This window comes from Argiope bruennichi, chromosome X2, assembly GCF_947563725.1.
Source record: "Argiope bruennichi chromosome X2, qqArgBrue1.1, whole genome shotgun sequence".
Taxonomy (NCBI): Eukaryota; Metazoa; Arthropoda; class Arachnida; order Araneae; family Araneidae; genus Argiope; species Argiope bruennichi.
Genome location: NC_079163.1, coordinates 66,208,320 through 66,230,790, shown reverse-complemented (window position 1 = coordinate 66,230,790; position 22,471 = coordinate 66,208,320). Strand labels below are relative to the sequence as shown.

At 30.8% G+C, this 22,471-nt stretch overlaps 1 protein-coding gene across 4 annotated transcripts in view; it reads right to left on the bottom strand.

Moving 5' to 3' along the window:
- The window catches only part of LOC129960106 (cyclic AMP-responsive element-binding protein 3-like protein 2), a 144,728-nt gene that overhangs the window by 44,639 nt on the left and 77,618 nt on the right, over nt 1–22,471 (bottom strand). For 3 of the 4 annotated variants that reach the window (XR_008783532.1, XM_056073231.1, XM_056073229.1), the window contains exon 3: nt 468–675. Coding sequence is in view for 3 of the 4 variants with exons in the window: in XM_056073231.1 (XP_055929206.1) it covers nt 468–675 (208 nt within the window). In the remaining variant the exon portion in view is untranslated. Of the gene's footprint in view, nt 1–467; nt 676–5,631; nt 5,789–22,471 lie in introns of those variants that run through there. The other variant, XM_056073232.1, reaches the window with a different exon arrangement.

Sequence of the window (22,471 nt, the reverse complement as noted above, 5' to 3'; positions counted from 1 at the left end):
GAAGCAGCAATCCGAAAATGTAATGTTCAGTAGTGCATCAGAATTAGAAACTGAGTAGAAGAAGCAGAATTTGCTCTCATACTATCTGGTAATTACTTCTACTAATTCATTATCTATAATTAATCCCTCGAAATTTCCGATCATTCCGTTCAACTCTCAACTTTCGATGCTGATGGGAATTTTCTTGACTGTCAAGAAATCTATCTACACTTCTGATTATTTTTTCAAGTGGGCATTTTTTGAAAAAATTCGAAGTGGTATTAATATTCCGAAGAATAGACGTACTAAGAGGTATTTGCACTTTTTTTTTTCATTAATATATTTTATTTTACATTTTCAGTAGTCGGGGGAGGGCTCAAATTCGTTCTCAATGGATAATTTCAGAATGGGATTGCACAATTTACACCATAACTATTCAAAAACAGTTCAGTACTTTTACATTTAAAATATATTCGGGAGAATCCTACCTTTGCTGTAATCTTCCAGTTTAATATTATGTCCAAAAGGTGACTGTGGCATTTCGTCATTTAGAGTGAGAGAATAACTGTGCTCTGATTGGATATGAGGAGACTGGACGGCATCAGTCATCATTCGGTCATTTAAAACAATTGGTTGATTATCTAAAATTTGGGCCCAGTCAGCTTCCGTGTCCAAACTCATGTCCTCTGCGAGATGCTGAAAAAAAAATTACATATTGAAAATGTTAACACACTAAAAAATAACCTTGATCCAAAAAATACATTAAACAAAAGAAGAAGCCTTTCCATTAAATACGCAATATTAAGTTATAACCATTAATAAAATTTCAAAGTTTGTTTAAAAGTGTTTAGCAATGAGATGCTTGTAGATTCTACGAAATTGAATATCGAAATAAAAGGTAAAGAAAATTGTTTTCCTAGACAAAACAAAATGAAAAGTTTTGAAAATTCCATTTTAACTGACGAAAGGATTTGATTTGCTCATCATTGCCATACCTGGAAGTTATTCAACATGATGCTTTCACATGATTTCTTGAAATATTTCATTTCTTAATTACGAGTATTTTCCTTAATTTTTGTTATGATGATTCTACTAAAACTAATATTAATACATAGGAAGAACAACTTTTCAAAGCTTAAAAGTTTCATAACATTAGACGTATCGAACCAGAAGGAACATAAAAAGCTTTTCTTGAGAGGTCAAAGCGCTACGCTTCGTTTGAGATTGCTTACGGCAACAGTGAGTAAAGAATGGAATGTCATTCAACTTGACTCAGAGGCAGCTTCCAGTAGGATGAAGTTGCGCAGACTTCAAATAGCATTTGAAACTAACCCCCCGCCTACCCCCTATTTTTTAATTGACAAAGATTTCTGACCGGATAAATGTGTTATTGCAAGGCAGTCAAAACGCATTCATATAATCTGTTTTGCATAATTTTTTTGATTAACTTTCTAGGTATTCCAATTATTTTCTATAGATTGAATCAATGGAAGAAAATAGATTTCAAAGGGCAACATTTCAGCAGATAAAAAAAAAAGGGCAATAGTTGAATTAATATCGTCATTTTTCAATTAGTTGACTAAAACAACTTTAAATTAAGCAGTTTCAGTATACTTAGAATATTCTTTCTAGATATTTGTCGATTCAAGATGCTTTCATAGAAATAAGACCAAGTTTGTTCGAAACCATCAACTTATTTTCGACTAGATAAAATTTCGATCTCTAAATGCATGAACTGAAAACAGACAAAAGATAAGCAAATATGAATTAAGTAATTCTGAATGGAATAAATTTTAACTCAAGGTGATCTTACTCGCATCTACTTATCTGAAAAAAAAGTAGTTTAAGAATCTCGTATTTTTAATTAAAATATTTTAAATCCAGACAGCCAATAAATGATGCTTTAACTAAACTTGATAATATTATAATACGGAGAATAGATTACTATAAAACATAGTCTTAAAGCTGTCACTCCCTCGTTTTTTTAACATTGAAAAGAAAATATTTTTAAATTCTTAACTGATAAATATTCTTTAAGATAACTTATTTCAGTTAAGTCACATTTTTCAAAAGTGGCGTAGAGAAAAATGTTATTTCCCCTTCAAACTGTATACGTGAAAAAAAAAATATTTAAAAATCTCAATTTTTTTCTTTAGCTTTATTTGAATTATTCTTCATTAATATTGGTTTTACTTCTGCTGAAAATGTACTTTGAATTTGCTGAAGAAAGAATATTATATCAATGAGGGCTTCATATGATAAATATCATGCAAGGAATTTCGTATAAAAATTAAGCAGCAGTTTGGTTTCAGTTTTATTGAAAAAATTAAACTGCTGTAGTTTTTGCAATGTTATATGAGGAAAATTGTTCCGAGCACCGTTAAACATCCTAAGTAGTAGCCCAAGTCTGTGCACTGAACTTTCCTGTGCCTGCGGGCACAGAATTCCAACGCGTTCAAGAAGTTCGTGCCTCTTCAACCGGAGGTACATAGCGCGTTGCTGCATCGGGTCAATTGACTATTTTAATATCTTTTCTGGGGGTAAGAATGAAGACACCTGAATGCTTAATCGGAAAACATTAATGATTGAAGATGGATTTTTTGCATTCTTTGGGTTAAAAAAGAAGATTAAATATTATGACATTCTCTCACGGAGGTCAAGTGCAAGATAGATTAAAAAACACAGAAGGTTTTCACGTATTGCAAACAATTCATTCTAGTTCAAAAATTAATGCTCTGCATGGATGAAAAATGAGCTCTAAGTAGCATTCTGAATTTAAAATGCCAGGAAACTCTAACCAGGCATTTTGAGCATAGTTGGAAAATAATAACTGATAACATATTAAAATTTGATAACGAAAGGGTCAAGTTTGGCCATTTAGTTAGTAAAAATTGTGTACTAAAATCATTTATAAATACAGTTATAAATCATACCAAAATCACACAAAATGTTGCACTAACCTTACATATACAGAATAATTAAAAATTATGAAAAAAATTCGAAAAGCATTTAAGTCATACTAGTAGATAGAAAAATAAACTTCATTGTCACTCACTCCCTGCAGGTATCAATAAATATAAGTACAAAACATCCATATAATTCAATCTTCTTAAATTTCCTCCACATTATATGCGTTTATGTTACAATTAATTAATATCTTCTGTCAACTGTTAAAATATCATCGCGTTCCTACATTTTTTTTTTTAAATACTAATACCGTTTCCATCAGTGATAAGCATGATGAAATACCTCTCTGCTTATTCAAATTTTGCTAAAATTATATCTTTTTCAGTTTTATAAAGTAGAATTAAAATTTAGTTTTACAAAATGTTCTTATGAGTAATTTTTTGATTATTTAATTTACATGCATTGATTCGCGCAACTGTCAGATAACTCGCGCACATCTGTTTACTATTAACAGCAAACTTAATGGAACGAAAAAAGGATTCAGAAATTATGCCACTGCAGAAGAAAAAATATTTCGGATTCAAAAATCATGAAAAATTTAGAACAGAGGAAGTAGCTTCTTAGGAAAACAAATAGTATTAAATTAGGTTGTAATGAAGAAGCAACCATAATGACGGCGTTTAGAAGAAGAAGATTCTGTATGTTAAAAATTAATAAAAAATACTTCGGAAAAGAAATTCTTTCTCAGATCATTGAAATGAAACTTTTTTTTTTTTGTCAAAAACTATTTAAAAAAAACAAAGTTTTTACTGACGAACTCTAGATGTTAAAGTCATTTGGATTTATAAAATTTAGAGTTCTTGACAAAAACTGTACACTTTATGGTTTAAAACATTTCAATTACTTTGTACTTTTGCGAGCGAAAACATTTTGCTATCGAAAATCCAATCAATATTTTTAAAAAAATTTCTATTTTGAAAGAACATGGTTAGAAAAAAATTGATGAGACTTAATTTGGAATCCTCTTATTTTCCAACTACAGAGAATGCGTACATTTAAGTAAATGAAAGATTTCCTTACAGCAGAATAATAATAATAAAAAAAAATGATATGCCGAAACATTTATTTTAACCAAACATTTCTCTCCAAGAATCCTAAACAGAAAACTTCACATCAGAAAGTTTAAACCAAAAACGCACATCTTATGAGAACTTCAAGCAAGTGTTTTTAGATAATTTTTAAGTTCCATTTATTCATTATCCAGAGTCAATCTAAAAGCCGCTGAATGAATTCGTTCATTTGTATTTGAAACCTGCATTTGATTAATTAACAAAAACAAATTATTTATATCCACACTTATTGCTCGCCGTCTCTCAAAACTATCAGATGTAAGAACTAAGCAGAGTAAGTGTAAAGCAGAAAAAATAATCACTACTTTTAGAAATTTCTATTTGTGAATAAATAAAGATGAAAATGCCGAATCTTACATTTTAATTATATCATTCCGACAATATCTTTCAATTCAGTGCATCGGCTCATAAGATTTTTTTTTTAAAAACAAGATAAGCAAAGGTTTTGACATAAAAATTGGTTTAAAATGATTAAAATATTAATTTCAGCCAAAACCAATTCCATTCATGCACATGTATTAAGTATCCAAATAGATTTTATGACAGTGTTTTAAAATATTTTGGTACTAGATCCTTTCAAGACAACAGTGTTTGTTTCAGGATTCTTGAATGCGAGAATTTCTTATCTTCCCTACGCCGAATCAGGATCCTAATTTTTGACCGAAAAAATGATAAGCGAGACTTTGAAACAACACATTTTATCATTGGAATATAAATCAATCCTATTTTATCATCATTAAATTAACTGCTGTCATCGAGTTCTGATGTTAAAAGTTACAGCTCTGTCTATTGACACTCATTGCTAGCAAAAATTCCTCAGTTGTTCCCTTTCGATACAATATGTGGCTCATTACAAACCTTATGGCATTCAATATTTAGAATTGACATTACTCAGAATCTTTGCATTATCTGTGCTGAGTATACACATCGGAGTATTTATCCGATGCGGCTATTTCTCTAACAATGGTATAGTGAAAAAATATTTTAAATTATGACGACCAGTTTTAAAAGTCATTTTTGACAGAACGGGGTTGAAAAGATCGGAAGGCTTGCTTTTGTGTTATTTGGAATCCAGACAGAAAATAAATCTAAGGTGATATATGAATTTAAATTTTTCTTTTTAATGCAACTACAGAAATCGTAATGTGTTCAAAGCAATTGTACAAATAGAGAGACAGCTATAGAAAAATTTGAAATATCCATAATGGAATTTCTTTAATCAACAGTTTTGGATTAAAAATGGAAGAATGATTCGATTAAGGGAATCTTGATAAAATTTCATATTAGTATAATATCAAATTAGTACGAATATAAAATTTACAGACATTGACTTATGACTAAATTTGGGACTGAGGGGATTTTATAACGTTCTTTAGATGTAAAAAAGAAAAATCCCTTTAGTTTCGAATTCATAGCTGCTGGTGAAGGAGAGACTTTAGTACAAATATGGTTAATTATTCATTAAAGTATAGGTGATTTAAAAACCATTTCTTTTACAATATTCTGCTATAAAACGAAATTATTTCTCAAAAAGCGATACAATCAGCAATTCAACAGAGAGAATTCTGTTTGCAAATCATTTCTATATCGCGAAGTTCAAGGGAATGAAGTTTACCTGGCAATCATCCATCGTATCCTCGCGATCCATCATCGTATCATCCGAAGAAAACATCGTTTCAAAATCAAATCAGCTGGACACGTAATGGTACAAGAAAATAGCCCGGCCGGTAAGAAGAGGCATTTGCACAAAATATATCCAGTAAGGCAGCAGATCTGAGAGCCAGTGACAAGTTCTAGTAAGGGACGGCCCAAACATCACCACTTGCCTAGTGACGTCAGTATGACGTTGAAGGCAGCGCGCAGTGATTGGCCGGTAAGTTGAGAGCTTTGGTTGCCATTTGTTCGAAAAAAATGGAGAGATACAGAGTTGGAGAGATGTTCAGTCAGGAGCCCACTAATTTTTGAGCCGCTGGTGTTTTAGCGGTTCAAAATACAAGAGTCCCAAGAATTAAAGGGATGCCATTTACTTCTTTAGTTTTCTTTTTTAAATCTAAGGGGATTTAAAATTTTAATTTACCGAAATTCATTCACACATGTCTGAGAAGCATATTTCGTGCTTAAGGCAGTAAATTGAAAATAAAAAAAAATAAAAAAATAAATAGCATTTTTTTTTTTTTTTTTTTAATTTTAGCGGAGGCTTTGAGAGGAAAGATTTTTTTAAATGTAAAAAAATTATACAAATTAAGCAAAGAAAATGTAACAACTCACCGTAGAACAGAAAGAGCGGCACACTCAACACTTATCCTTTAAAATAAGAATATATTTTTTCTTTATTTTGGGCCATCACCTCCTCCCCAGTTTCAGGCACCAGGGATTTTGCATCATCATCCTCCCCCCTCCCCCAATAACAGGCCTGAAAAAATTTATAGCAGATTTCTTTTACTGCATGCAGGGGCACTTAAGATTAAGCATGCTCCAGCTACATTTTCACTTCGATTTTTCAAAGAACTTGAGAAAATCAAAAAGTTTAAAATAAAAAAGAACTCCTGGAGTGGACAAAAATGTACTTTGCGTGTTTTCCATTACTTGACGCGAAGTCTCAATAAACACTTAGTAAAAAGGACAGTAAAAGCTGTTTGAAGACGGCTTAGCTATAAAGAATTTGGAAAGAATGTTTCCAGGAAATAAATACGAAGTAAAGGTTTATTAACCAATTACCAGTGGTTTGTGGTTAGAATTGGAATTCCTGTTTGGAAATATATGTCTGTTGGGTCATTTTAAGCAGTCATGAAACAACCCTATTTTCAAGTTTTCCATAGAAGTAGAACTTTGGCCATGTTACGTTTTCTTTTTCTTTCACTTTTTAAAAACAAAACGACAAGGGGGAGGAAAAGAATGAATAGGTTTTGGCCGATATGCGCTCTATTTACACTACTCGTGCCCTTGTACATTTTTTTAATGTACAATGTTTCAATAATGTATAAGGAATTCTGCATCCTTCAGTTTTTGTACAGTGTGAAACAGAAGCGATCTTAACTCATCATTTAATTTAGATTATTGCGATAATTTTTAATAAACTACTACAACCTCCGTACGAAATAATAATTAAAAAAAATATTGACACTGTGTTCAAATGTAAACAAAAGTGCGTAATTTTTAGTTGTATTTCTTTTTGGTTGATTTACTACTCACAGAAATTAGAGGCGGATGTAGAAATTTTCCGATAGAGGGACAAAACATCTTCGTCGGGGAACAAACAACAATTCTCTAATTTAACTTCGAAATAAAACACTAATTTCATATTTCAATAAAGTTAGTTAGGAATTTAATAACGATGCTAATTGCAATAAATAATTATTTGTAATATTTGTTAGATGTTGGGGTTATACGAATAGCACGATCAATCGATTATTAATGATAGAAAATAAAGAATCTATTAGCTGCTTCCGGCGACCAACTGTTCACCCACGATCTATATAATTAAAATAATTGGCAAAATTACAGAACTAGTTCCCCAGGAAAAACCATTAACTGCTTTTGGTAATTTTTATTTCGTATGAAAGTTAATGATATGTAGGCACGCCTATGTTCTCAACTACCGTCTATTTTCAAAAGAAATCTCAGAAACTCTACTTCATTGTACAATTTCTGTGAGGAAAACTTTTGACAGAATTTCCCAGTCACAGCCATTAAATAAAATATCTAAAGTACCGATTTCACCAATTTTTAATTCATAGAACGCCCGTGACATCTAGATATTTCAAAAAGGGTCGTCGGCCGTGTCAACTAGATAATAACTAGAAGATGGAACTTAAATTGCCAGATTCTTTGAAACGAAGCTCTCAACATCTTTTGAAAAGACAAAGATTTTTTATCATCTACTGATTTCTTAGTTTCTCGTTAAATGGGGGGAGGGGGAGGCAAGCCGTTTCCAACAACGGTGCAACTCCCCCCCCCCCCCCGTCCCCCTAGTGGCCCCTTTGAAAGGCATAATGGTTTCCATATGAAATTTTGAAACTTCTCTGCAGGAAATTTTATGCTAAAAAACTCCCACAATCGATTAGAAAACAACAATGCCTTACTTACATACATTCATATATTTCTGTCTCTGTCTAATGTTACCATTTAACCTATTTTCCTAGAAAAATATTCTCCAAAATCGAAACGCAAAATAGGAAAAACAGCTGTTAGATTTTCAGGAAGACCAAGTAACTTCCTTACCACTTTTTAAAATTTTAATTTCTAAAAACTGAAAAAGTTTTTGTATTTATCGAAAAGACCGATACAGCGCAAGACAAAAATATAGAGCAGGGCATCGGTTGAAAAAACCCACGAAAGCCTACACTTCCTATACATATAAAGGAATAAAGCTCGCCGTGGGAAGTTGAGTTGAATGAACTATTCGGAAAAGCGTTCAATGTCAAGGCGAAGGCACTAAATCCCAAGGTCGCCATGCTACACACGGCGTACCAATCGATACCTCACATTAGCTGTTTAGTTGTCGTTACATAATAATAATGTTTTTTCTTTAAAAAAATAAGGGTGGGGGCATTTAATATAATATACAATTCTGACGATAAGAAAAAAAGAGGATAAGTGAATAAGAAAATGGAAGAAAGCGGATAAGAAAAAAGTTGAATTCTAAACTTTATACTTCAAGTCAAAATAGCTTCTTAAAAAGAATATAAATCATTTCAGTCACAACAGAGTAGATGATTGAAGGAAAAATGTTAGGATTGAATTTTTATGGAATTATCGGTATAAAAAAAATACTGAATGAGAATGTTATACGTAGAGACAATTTGTGTGGATTTTCCACGAGGAAAATTAGATTGGCTGAAAGGGTAGGGGGGTCACAGGCACGCCAATTAAAAACGCTATTAAATAAATTGCCAAATAAAATGGATATAGAATCTACGAATTATTAAAATCATTCATAATTATTTGACTGATTATTTCATTTGACAAGTACTGGAAAATAATTCATAATGTTATACTTGTTTGAAGTTTATCTCATCTCTAAATATAATTAAATGGTTTCATTTACACTAAGAATATTTTTAAACTAATAGTCCTTATTAATTTTTTCAAGGAATTTTCATTATTTTATTCATTTCTTGGTTTTTATTTATATTATATATTTTCGCATACTAAAATAAAAAAAAATTACCATAAATCATTAACATGTTGATTAAATTAAAATATGAAACTAAATTGACCAGTTATTAAAAGAGGGGAGCATACTGTACACTACTTGGAGTTGTAAATTGCGTATTGAACTTGTTTGCAGGCCCATGTGCAATTAAATTTCAGCTGCTATCTCTCCTCATATTGCAGAGGTTCTCAAGAATTAAAATTGTAAAAAAATCTAGTATATGCAAATATAGAATATTTTCACGCATCCTCGATAGCATTTATAATCAAAGCACCGAAACATTACTCAAGTGTATTTGTAAATGAAACAATTATAATATACTGTATATTCAGCAGTAATGCATAACAGAAAATATGATTTACTATTAAGAGGACAAATGGAACTGATTCATTGCCATTAATTTATCAGCATTTATTCAAAGCGTAAGTCAAGTTGAAGCTGTATCTGAATCCTATACTTATTTTTTAATTAATAGCGTGGCTGAATCTAGTTTTGCTAAGATGTGTTACGAATTTAAAAAAAAAAAAAATTAATCGCTTTCTCGGAAATATGTTCATATTCATTTCCTTTAAACCAAAATTTGAAAAAGTTATCGTTTTTGAAATCGTTCACGAGGTTTCTGGCACAGGAAATGTCTAAAAGTTGATTCCCTCTCCCCCTTGAACTGAAATATCATTTAATACAAAATAGAAAACTGAGAGCCTTATCCAAATTTTCAGGAAAATAACTCCCCTAGAGCAAATGGTCAGTATGGCACTGAAATGAGTACCAATTTAAGAGACAAAAACGAAAAATAAATATCTGAATAATAAAATTAAAACAAAATATAAGAAGGAGCTCCATTTAAGATTTAAATTGATTTAACTTTAAATCTATTAAATTCATTTATATCTTCTTTTTTTGTAAAAATTATACCGACAAAATTAATGTTAAATATCATTAGTGGTGCATGTATTACAGTTTGAGTAACCTTATTATAATATCTTCACTCATTTTTCTAAATTGGTGAATTTTAATATTAAAATATTTTTTTATTGTTAAATATAATTAAAGAAAATTCCTTTATATGTAGAAAACTTACAGAATAATAATAATAAAAAAATAGGCAACAAGTTGAATTTATCAATAAAATTCAGAGGCAAAAATGCTTCGTTTTCGTTCTTTTAAATAAATATAATGAAGATTGCAGAAACAACAAAATAAAAACTTTTTACGTATATGCTCTGCACTTGAGTACCCATAATTCTTTTACCCGCTTTTTTTTAACCGCACCAAGCCAGCGTTTTATAGAGAACGGACATATTTGTCCATGCACACTTGGCATAGTTTACTTATATTTAAAGCCGAAGCAACACTAAAGTTATTCGGAGATAGACCTCGTAATTCTGAACCATAATGACAAGGGCGGCATCTGAGGTGACATCCCTTCCCAGAACTTCCACGCCACACCAATGGGTACCATACCAAGTTACACAGCGTTTCCTCGATGGAATCCCCTAAACCGGAAACACTTCGGTCTCGAAGCTGAGATAGTACTAGCCTTTTTTGCACGCCGGTAGAATAGGAAATGTGACGAGGCATTAGTTTTGGGGGCTTTCATTAGTTTAAATATTTCAAAAGTGTCAGAAATGAAATATTTATCACTATCTGAATAAATAGATTGAACATTTCTGGACATGTCATACGAATTTTCAAAGTGTTCGATAGTGTATTCATGAATAAATGCTTGGCAGAAGAGGAAAATTTCACTTCTTTCTTAATGTTCTTCCACTCCATTCTTAGAGATGAAAAACAGCCGAGTTTATTGCTTAAGAAAGTTGTCTTTTCACGTCATTAGAGTTTCAGCGAACCATTATTCGGAAAATTAAAAACTTATCGTCACTAAATCTATCCCACCTTCTTAAAAATAATCTATAATTGAAGAAGTGACCCAAGTTGCACGACTTGGCAACAACATAACCTATAGGAGAACTATAAAACAATGGGGTACTGATTTTTCAAAAACGATGAAATTTCAGTAACTTAATAACGATCTTTCAGTAATTGAATCGGATTTTTTTTTCTAAAGAAAAACTGCTATATTTTTGATTGCTAGAAGTAGGTATGGAATGCGAGAGTACTTGGATGGAAAGCCTTCATTTTTGATATTTATTGAAAATAGACCTATTCAAATTGATTCCTAATTATGAGAAATTTTATTTAAAATAATAGATAACTTGATATTTGCAGGCTTTTATCTTCTGCAATTAGCGTTGTTCCAGAAATGCAAGACATTGAACTTTGTCTTGGAACAAACAGGAAAGTCATCTCGGATGGATAGTTGCAGTCATTTTCGTTTTTTAGAAACTGAATACAAGCAATAACATTCTTCAAAGTTTAATGACGCAGCTTTAAAATGCAAGGCATTCATCACAAAATGCAGGTAACTACTTAAATGGGAAAAAAAAACTCAAAATTGGCGGAATCGACGAAATGCACAAACCCATGGTGCATTCTTGCATACCTTCTTCAGGAAAATATACTTTTATACAAAACGGTTCATTTAAAACTTGGGCGAAGAATATTATTTTCATAAAATATGGATTCACTTTCATAAAATCAGCTCACAGTCATATCTCATGTTAACCACAACTGAAACGCTTTTCCGGTTTTTGTTCAGATCTTGAGGAAAATAACGCTCTAAACAGTAACATCAAGATGACCCAATTAGGTGATCGTTCCTGTTCTCTTATCGCTAGACGTGCTAAATTGTAGGTTATCAATGGTGTGGATAGATTTTAAAGAGCATGACTAACTGGTTTGCATCGATTATGGAAAAAGAAATATGCAATACTAAATATAAATGCTTTGTTTTTCTCTTGGTGACTTTCTTATTTCCGCATTCGACATGATTCTCGCTTAACCAAGCATAATCAATTTTCAATTATTTTATCAACATTAGTTAACAAATATTTTTAATAAAAGAGGTCAACCTCAATTTCACTTGCGCGTCATTTGTTTCTTCGAAAGGCACCAAAGCTAATAAAAATTTTCGTTTGAAATCTGCATCGACACGATAAGCACATTTTTTCAACTTTTAAAAGCTCGGATTTTTTAAAATATTTTTTTGCAGATCTTATTTTATAGAAGGTATCCAAAAACTAACCTATATAAAATATGCAAATCAGATTTTCTAATGATTTTCGAAATATATTGTTATTAAGCTTAAACTAGAGCAACAGCGCAATGACAGTCAACTTCCATATAAACCAAGAATAATTCCCCCATTTAGAGTAATAATTTACTTGCATTTTGAATTCACCTTCCATTCCCATTACGTGAGCACTTTCTTTCAAAGAGTGTTCCCTTCTATCGATCTCATTTGGATTTAAAGCAAATCCTTGTAACGATTCCTTAATGTGCAATTTGATATAAAAAAGATCAAAATGTTGTTCCAAGATGACATGTTCTTTAATGAAGGAGAACATTAAAGTTCAATTGACAAAAATATTCATGACTTTTTTAGGGGGGTCATCCAACTTCCATTTCGGAATACAACTTGAAAAGGGAAACACTTGGTGGTTACTTTGACGAATATTCTAAAGTTAAAAATTTTGGTTAAAAATCAACACAAAATTTTTCTCGTATATTCTCTAAGGAATTAACCCTTTCCACCACTTAAAAATGTGAATCTTAGGCAAGGTCGTGAATACCACGAGTGCTCAGATTTTTATTTTTAGAATCCCACACACGAGAGTTGTATGCTTCGCAATAGAGTAAAGAAAACTGGTACTTGTGTACTAGAAGTATTGATGAACAATAGTTACGAATTAACTATTTGTGGTGTGAATCTAGGGAAAGAATTTTGGCGATTTATCGCTGGTATACGGCTGACGCACAAATCGTAACCGCAAGCAGGTCGATTAAAAAACTTATTTTCCTAGTTTCCATATAAATAAGTTTGCAAAAAATACAAGTCTTATGAATGACAAGATGTTAGGATAATATAAATATTTTATCCAGCATAATTAGTCAGGTTCGTATACATTTCAATAAGTTAGCTTAATAATTAAAATATTCATAAAACCAAACATTTGCTTCAATAATATTCTGCGCAGAGACGGATGTCGGGTATTCTGATGTCATAACAGATAAATAAATAAATAAAAAAAACATATTCATGAAGTTAATATTTTTTTAAAAACATTAACCTAAAATACATCATTAAATGTTAAAAATGAGTTGAAATTAGAAATTTAATTGACATTCTTAACTAAAAGAGGAGCTTCATAGCACAACTCCAAGTTCCTAAATTCGCCACTGTATAACAGTATACTCAATGGCAACCAATAAATTAATTCTGATAGACATTATGCCTCAATTATGGGATGAACTGGCTCTGCAGTACACGTACTGTAAATCTGTTCTAAACGAATTCACAAAGCCTGTCTTTAAGTCAGAAGTGATGAACTTGATCGCATATGCGTACGAACTGTTAAAAGAATGCAGTCTTGTTTAGGTGTCGAAGGTATTCATTTTGAACAAATTTCTTCCAATACAGTTGAAAAACAGTAATCAATTAGGTAAATATGCTTGTTATTGCTTTAGGGTAGATAAAAACCCGTTAAGAAGATACATGGTAGTTATTTTAATGCGAATTTAATAATTTTGAATCATGATTAGCTAAATGGAGTGGAAACTAGTCTCCCTCTTCAAACTTCCACACCACACTAGCACTAAACATGCATAAATATTTATATATGTGTGTAAAAGCAAATATTTTTGAGTGGCATTATGGCATTTTTTAAGGGTTACAAATCTGACTGTATGTGTGGTCTTAAGATTTTTTTTTTTTTTTTTTTGAAAATTAGAGAAAAAAACCAATCGAAAATTTAATAAGATACTTAATAAGGCGTTCTTCTGTAGCAAAATATAAAATTCTAGCAATCAATTGATACAGATTTTTTTATGCTCTATATATTTTAAATGCCATTTTTAAAACTGCACGATTGATTTTCGAATAATTTAGAAAAAAGGTGAAGAAAAAAAAAAAAGCCCCATTTCACTTCGTTTTTTTTTTTTTTTTTCCCATCTAGTAGTCAATGTTCATTTCTCAGTAGGAGGAAAACAAGAGACAGCCACATTAGATCTTTACTACTAAATTGATTAAAGCAACAAAACCTTTTTTTTTTCTTCCCGATTTAAAATCTCCAGTCTAAGATAAATTTCTTAACCCTCAAAAATGAAAAGGAGTACATCAGAATGCCGAAGAGTTGAAATATCATTTAAAATGTTAAATAAGATCTGGGAAAAAAAGACATTGGTTCCTCGAAGATTCCTCGAAAGTTACTCAGAACGAGAAATCGTATTAGGATAAGTCAGCAGCAAAGAGTTGTAATTTTTCTCTCGACTAAAGTTTTGTCATTTGTGTCTAATAAACAAAATAATACAGCAAATTCTGACAATGAGGTTTGTCTAGAAAGTAAACACGACAACAAGTGTCTTCTTTCCAAAACATTCCATTATAAAATCGCATTAATCGTTTGACTTTTTCTAAAGCAACGGATCTTTTATTTTAAATATGCAATTTACACTTGAAATTTTAATGTTTAATTAAATGCTATCAAAATCAAATAATTGGTTACTCAAAATTAATGAGAATAACTGTACATTTTATATACTTCTTAGTATAAATAGTCCGATTTCAGTACTTAGCAAATCTAGATCCAATAATTTAATTTTTGAAGTCTTTGTATCACTTTGGCTGTGTTATCAAAAGAATTCAAGTTCAAGTACACGGCAATGATCTTTACTGTAATACATCTGGCGATTTCCACAATACAAAAGACATTAAATATATAAAATGTGTTTTTTAAAAATCAAATTTAGACTTATAATATTGCAACGAAAAGCTAAGAAAGAGAGCATTTTAGTTAAACTACTTTGCAATTATATAAAAACTATTTGGCACGGAATATTCGTTAATTCGAACCGTTATCAGATGGCAATATGTGTGCCCGCAATCTTCCGTGACACGTTACTGGCAGCTCCATGGCGGATGTTTGGCGGAATCGAGCATCAAGTTCACATTCTTCTGATCCTCAAACCACTGCAATTCCATGCTGAATTAAAAGATTTATTCTTTAAATAGCTTTGTCTTTCGCAAAAATCGAAATTAAGTAGAGTTGAAAAGGGATCTTGAAATATATCTTTATGATGCCAATTGCGAAATGAATTCGATTGATGGGATTTTTTAAAATCTTGGTGGTACTGATGAAACAGATTTGTAAAAAAAAAAATCAAGAAAGTGCGGAATTCAAAGTTTGTACATTAAAAATCTGCTTTTTGGTCTTAAAAAGCAAAGTCAAATTGTTTAGGATGCTTTTATTCAATTACAATTTCAACATATTTTTGACATGAATTTTACTAAAGATGAACTGAGAAATCAGCGGAACTTATTTAAAAATAACATTTTCATCAAATTTTGACAATTTTTCCCAGAAATTCGAAATATAATCACACGAGACACCCACAACAGACTCTCCGCCATCGGTTCTACATAAAATAATTATTCCTCCTAAAATTAGGATTAATTTACTTTATATAAGACATCTACTTCAATCTTACTACATTGCGCACAACGCAAAAAAAAGATACGGACATTCATGTGCAATATTTTTAATCCTGTTATGAAATAAATTATTAAATGTATGGTACAATGTCCAGCGAAAATTTGTACATACATGTTTGAACATGACGAGTTAGAACATGATACGAGAAAGAGCGGTTTTTTTAATTAAAAAATGCGAGTTTTAATGGAGTACAAAATGAGAATTCTAGCCTATCTGGCATGTTTGCTATCTAGTTGTTCTTCCGCCACATTAGAGCAAGTGTTGGAATTCTACTATATAACTAGCTCTAATTTTTTTTTAATGAAGTTTACATTTTAAGTTGTTATTTAGATAAGTTAAAAATAATAAAATACCCGAAATTCCAATATATTGTAAGGCGAAGAATAATTTTGTAGTAAGGAGGTATAAAATCCTCTTCTTAAATTTTGATTAACATTTTGTAATTATAATTATCCTTATTACAATACTGAAAAATTGATTACAGTACCTTTGAAGCAAAGCAAAAATGATATTCCTTTTACCATAATTAGGCTCAATTTTCAAAAATATATATTTTATGATTTCATGTTGCTGACTTGAAGCTTCGCAAGTATTATAGAAGTACAATATAATTCTAAAAATGGTTCTTTACGAAAAAACGTTGGCCACTAGAAAAAAGTTGTACTAAGCTCTAAGTGAAAAAAAAAATATTTATTTTCCACAGGTTTTTATGCCATAGTTTTCAAGGTACTATTCAAAGCTTGGTTTGTATGTTTCATTATTTATCTGTGAAAGTAACAATTCTTTCTCTAAATTTAAGTCGAATTATTTGATACTATTCAGTCACATTACAATATACCAGCCGTTTACTTTCTTTCTTTTGGTCAGAGAGAAATAAAAACAATGTATCCGTTCCGGTTCGAGACACTTTCTATTTTGAAACAGGAAACGCTACCTCTCGCCTGCATGCCAAAGGAAGGTGCGATTTCTTGAAAATCTTTCGTTGTTTCGTGAGCTTCGAGATCCGTCGTGGGCCATTTCACCAAGAATGAAACAGTTGCCAGCGAAATAAAATATAGTTTGGTTTAATTATGAAGTGCCATCCATGACAATGAATTATTGGGCACGATATTAAAGCCAGAGGAAACCGACTTGATACATTTGACTGACCCATGATTTATCTGGATATCAATCAGCGAGAATAGTCTTCTCAAAACTTTCTCGCATATTCTAATATAGGTATTATCTATCAGCCACCGCAAAAAATGTTGGACTTTGGATAAGACAGAATGCCTTGCATGATCTGGGCTTCAAGAGTAAAGAAATATCAATCTTTGGCGTGGTTTTAGCATTTTTACCGAGTCTATCGCTTGATTCTTGGCGAGGTTTTTGGCGATTACTCCCTCGCATGCGGTAAATAGTATCCGAAATTAGTATTTGTGTTTTAGACGAGTTTTTCTCATCTGATTGAAACCAAAATTGGACAGAGAACTACAATTGTAGTTACAAAATCACATAACAAATTTGATATATTTAAGCCATTACATTTTCGAGTTATCGCGTTTGCATGCTTCTGAAATAGCAGACCGACAGACGATCGACCTATTGTTGGAATTTTCTCAAAATTTGATAGGTGTCTATGATATAGATGTTAAAACAGTACTGAATTTCATCCATTTAGCTCTCTTCGTTTCGTAGTTATCGTGTTATATTCGAACAACTGCACAGAGACGGACGTCTTCAGAATAGATTTTTTTTTTTCAAAATTTGATAGAAATATACAAATTTGGTATAAATATCGTATACCAAATTTCATCCAATCAACTCAAAGCGTTTGAGTCCTTGGTCATAGACATTTTTTTAAAAATGTGCTTCGTGGAACTCAAGGAAGTCTAAAACATGGAATTCGTCAAAAGTTTGAGTTCAAATTTTTTGAAGATTACAATACTTTTTTCATAAGTAAAAAAAGACAGCATTACATCTAACTGATCAGGCAGAGTCAAGTGATGCGATTCAACATCTTTCTTCTGCACTACTTTTTTTATTAGCTTTGGTAATTAGCGTTCTTTTCATGGTCTTTTGCTTTTACATAATTTCAAGGTTAGAATATGACGGAACTCTATCAACGGCAGGAAACACTACAACGTGATTACTTGCTTGGAAAAAATCTTCAGCCTCGCATAAAAAAGCAAAGTAGTTCAAACAATACAACTTGAAAAAAAAAATGTGTTGTTGTTAATATGTGTTTTCAAACTGACGTAAGAACGAAACCCATTTTTTAAAATTAAAGGATTGATTTTAAAAATCACAACGCATGAACATAATGCGCTTTCCTACAAGAAATTCGGTTAGCTCAATGTAAATTTTTTCCACCAATATTGTATGAATATACAATATTGCTTCTTGGAATAACAATATTGTATATTCATACAGTTACAATGTAGTAAACACGGTTGTTTGAATGTAGAAATGCCAACAATCAAAGAGATCGGATGCGTTGATGATGTCATTGCGTGAGAGCTCCGCTTCCTTCTAATAATAACAGAATAAGTATTCAGTTTAAGAAGTTGTTAAGTTTAAGCCTTTTTAGAAACCGAAATTTTTTTCCAAGCATGATACTTCGGGAAAATGTCAAAATTAACAAATCTCACCTTACACAACAGCCGAAATATGGCGTACTTAAAATTTAATAAGACTCAATGTTTTATTTCGGTACGGTGTCAGTGCAAGAAATAAAAAGGTTATGTCCAATGGTTATAAAAATAAGAATCTTTAATATAATTAAAAATCAATTCCATTTAAAACAGTAAGCGATTTTTAAGAAATCGAATATAATAAAATTATATTGTAAATATAGTTGAGAAGTTTTTTGAAATAATTTATAACTTTAAATTAATAGAATAAAAATAATTTATTTTTTACATAATTGTTTTTATTATTTAAATTCGTAATATAATTATACACATTTATATCACAACCTGAAAGACATATACATAAAAGTGTGGTTTATGGTTTATGAGGTTTAATGGCACAAGAGCCAATCTTGGCTAAACTGCGCCATACATATGGTTAAAAATAAATCATATCCAGCAGCAAGAGTAGTATTTAAAAATTAAAACAAGTTCAATGAAACTATAAATATGAGAAAACATAAAAGTGTGATATCAAATCTTAAGAGCAATGAATAATCAATATTTATTACAAAATTGCCGATTTTATATTACATTTTAAATAGATTTTTTGTTTTATGCAATACTTTGATTAGTAACATAATGTATTCAAATTTGTAATAATGAACAAATCTTTTCTCTTGCATTTAAAAATTTAAACTTCCCGATTATTTGATTTTTTTTTTTTTTTTTTTGAAATTCATAAAAAGAAACAGCTTTATACTTCGATCTTCGAAAAATCGATCGAACAACTAACAGCAGCAAAACTAATCAATGTATTAATTTTTAAATCTTTCTATAAGACTAATATTTCGTTCGGTAGAGAGCAAGTTTTAAGCAATTTAATAATACACCAGAATACCGTAAATTATGTTTCTGAAAATTGAAGCATGATTATTAGAAAGTATTTTTTTCTTCTTATTAAGTCGCATTCTGCTCCGTCTGTTCAGTGCAAATTTTGCAATCGATTAAAACTATTCATCACCGACATATGGTCCCATGCCATTTCGTTACTTCATGAGCAAGTTAGTTTAAAATCAGCTGTAGCTTTGATGCACACACACAAGTATTAAAGGCAGAAAATTTAAATAAATTTTTATACCACTTTTTCAAAATTGACTAAAAAGTATAAAATAATTTCTCTCCTCCCCATACAGATTCTCATAAAAATTTGTAAATTTTAAAAAATTCACAATTTATAGTAAATAGTGTTCAGAAGAAGCTAACCTGTCATTTGGAATTGCTGTAAAGTAAACACAGCGATGATACTTTTCTTTATAAAAAGTAACGTGAAAACTATAAGGAATAAAAATCAACTATCAATAGTTGGATACACTAATCAACTATTAAAACTCTTCAGTACCAATTCTGGTATATAAAATAAATATATTTCTTTAATTGTGAACTAAAAGAAAACAAAGATAGTTACGGATTAAGTTCAGTTGGTAAGGAGGGGGTATACACATATCGCGTTTAAATATCGCACCCCACCTCCCGATAAACAATGGTACTTTAGACGGCCTAGTTTAGTGACTTGCTTGAAATATGCTATGGTACAATATTTATAACAAGATATTTTTGGGTCCTCAATTGTTGTCCATAGCTTACAGTAAGTTGTTTATCAGTTGTTGTCCATAGCTTACGGTAAGTTGTTTATCAGTTGTTGTCCATAACTTACAGTAAGTTGTTTATTGTATTATGCACTAAGGTAATGTTTGGTTCTCTATAGCGTCCCTCAACTTGGCTCATCTATAACCCCTCATTCCTCAGTCTCTACGCTTCTGGCGAAATGAAGAGACGATTTTCAAATAAAAAATTCGTGGACTGAACTGCTTAGAGAGCCAATGAAAGTTCAGATTTTTATACTTGTGTTTTATTCATTCAAAATGTAAGTGACGAATAACTAGGGAAAATCCAGTCATTCCAGATTGCAGTGTTGAATAAATTTATCCCACATTCTGCATTTTTTTTTCCTACCCCAGTAACGGCTTCCGACACCTGTACGGCTTCTGGAAAAGAAAAAAATAATTAAATTTGCATTCGCCAGAAGAGTTTCGAAGATAGACACGATTGTTCCTCAAAAGATACGCAAAAAAGAAAACGGAGAGGACAAGCGAGTAATAAATTCTGCTCTGTGAAAAGAATGCCAGACACTCTGCAAATAAGACATTTTTTGACGTCTTTGTGGAACATGGAGACGATTATTCACAGGATTCACATGTCGCCTCGAATGATAACGCAATTCAAATGGCCGTCGGGTCAAACTGCTCAGATTCATCTGGTGCTTAAGAAAATCTTATTTGCTTTTATGAAAAAGACACTTTTTTAAACTTTTAAAATTGAAATGAATCCCATATTTTAAAATTGGTTTTACATCTGAAATTATTTTACAAAAGACGTCTTCATTAATTTATCCTGATCAGACAGAAAGTAATACTAGTTTTGAAGATATTGTCTATGAAAAGGCTGTTAAACTAGAATGCACGAAATATTTAATCATTACGATAAAATAAACGCTAAAAATTAATTTATTCCAAATAATTAAGAAATAGGAGAAAACGAATTTATATTAAATATTTATTTGGAATTAAAAAAACACTTCTTAAAAATAAGATGCATTAAAACACTAAAAAACTATTAAAATTTTTTTACAAAATTTTATTAAAACAATAGCGGAATTAAAGTAAAAATAGAAGAAAGAACCTACTTATTTACAGGGTGTCCTCAAATAAACTGACGATTTTCAGAAATGCATTACAGAAAAACGCCATCTATCGATAATTTTTTGAACTGAAACCAAAAACAGTGGGAGTGAAAATTTATGCCCTGTCACACATGAATTTGCTGCAAGAATTTTATTTTAACTTTAACTGTTTTCATGTTATGCGTTTTTGAAAATCGTCTTTCTATTATAAGACACCCTGTATCTTAAGTAAAGAATAACGATAGCGTTCAGATTTATATGGCGAAAATATATGTATTAGTCTATATTTGAAATGGAAATTAAACTCATAAAAAAAATCAACAGGACTTTGTGTTTTTTTGTTGTTTATTTTTGTTAGAAATTATGAGATCTGTAGCTTTCAAAACAAATATTTTATACGTAAAACATTCTTTGAAAAACAAGCATGTAATTTTTTTTATTAAATTATTTTTCATAATTTTAAGGAAATAGTCCAATTTTTATCTATCTATCTATATACATATATATTGCCAAAGTTATGACGGATGTGGTGAAACGTATCGAATAGGAAGGAAGAAGCGAGAGTGAAATAGCCTTTTGAGCTTATATAATTTCAGAAAGAAACTTGCCGAAACGGCGATTTGGTTCTGTAGGAAAATAATAGCCCACACAACCAAGAAGTTAAAGTGAAGCCGGAGTTCCAGCGATTAGAAAATTATTAGGGATTATGTAGATAAATAGAAGTTATTACATATTATATATATTATAAATTGCACTTTTAAATAACTTCATTTAGTAATACTGAATAGTGTTGAATGAAAGAAAATTGTGTATTTAATAACTTTCGAGAAAAACAGGTTGTAAGTGTGTCACTTTCAAAGCCATCTTGTGGGAAAGGGTTAGTATTATATAATTTTTATTTTACAATTCCTCATATGTTCGAACAATCCTAAGCTTAACTTTTAGATTTCTTATAAATATCTATGAAAATAAAAAAAATCAGTATTCTCTGATTTTTTGAGATAAATAGTTCTAAAATCTGGATCATTTTCAAATAGTAAGAATTCATTTACCCTTCATTGTTTAGTTATCCTTGGAACGATGTTTACTCCGAACAGGAAGCTCCAATTTCTGAAGAGAATGTACATGATGTCCATTTGAATACAGTGTTGGTATTATTTTCATTATTAAGGGATCCAATGATATTGGTAACTGTTTAGAAGCCAAATTTATACTTTTTTTTCCCCCCAAATTTTCGATGTAAGGCTCTCGTGTGAAGAGTCGGTATTCCTTGAAATGTGATTCAAGTTCATTTAAACCATCAACTGATAGACAGTGTGAATTTATATCTCAACATG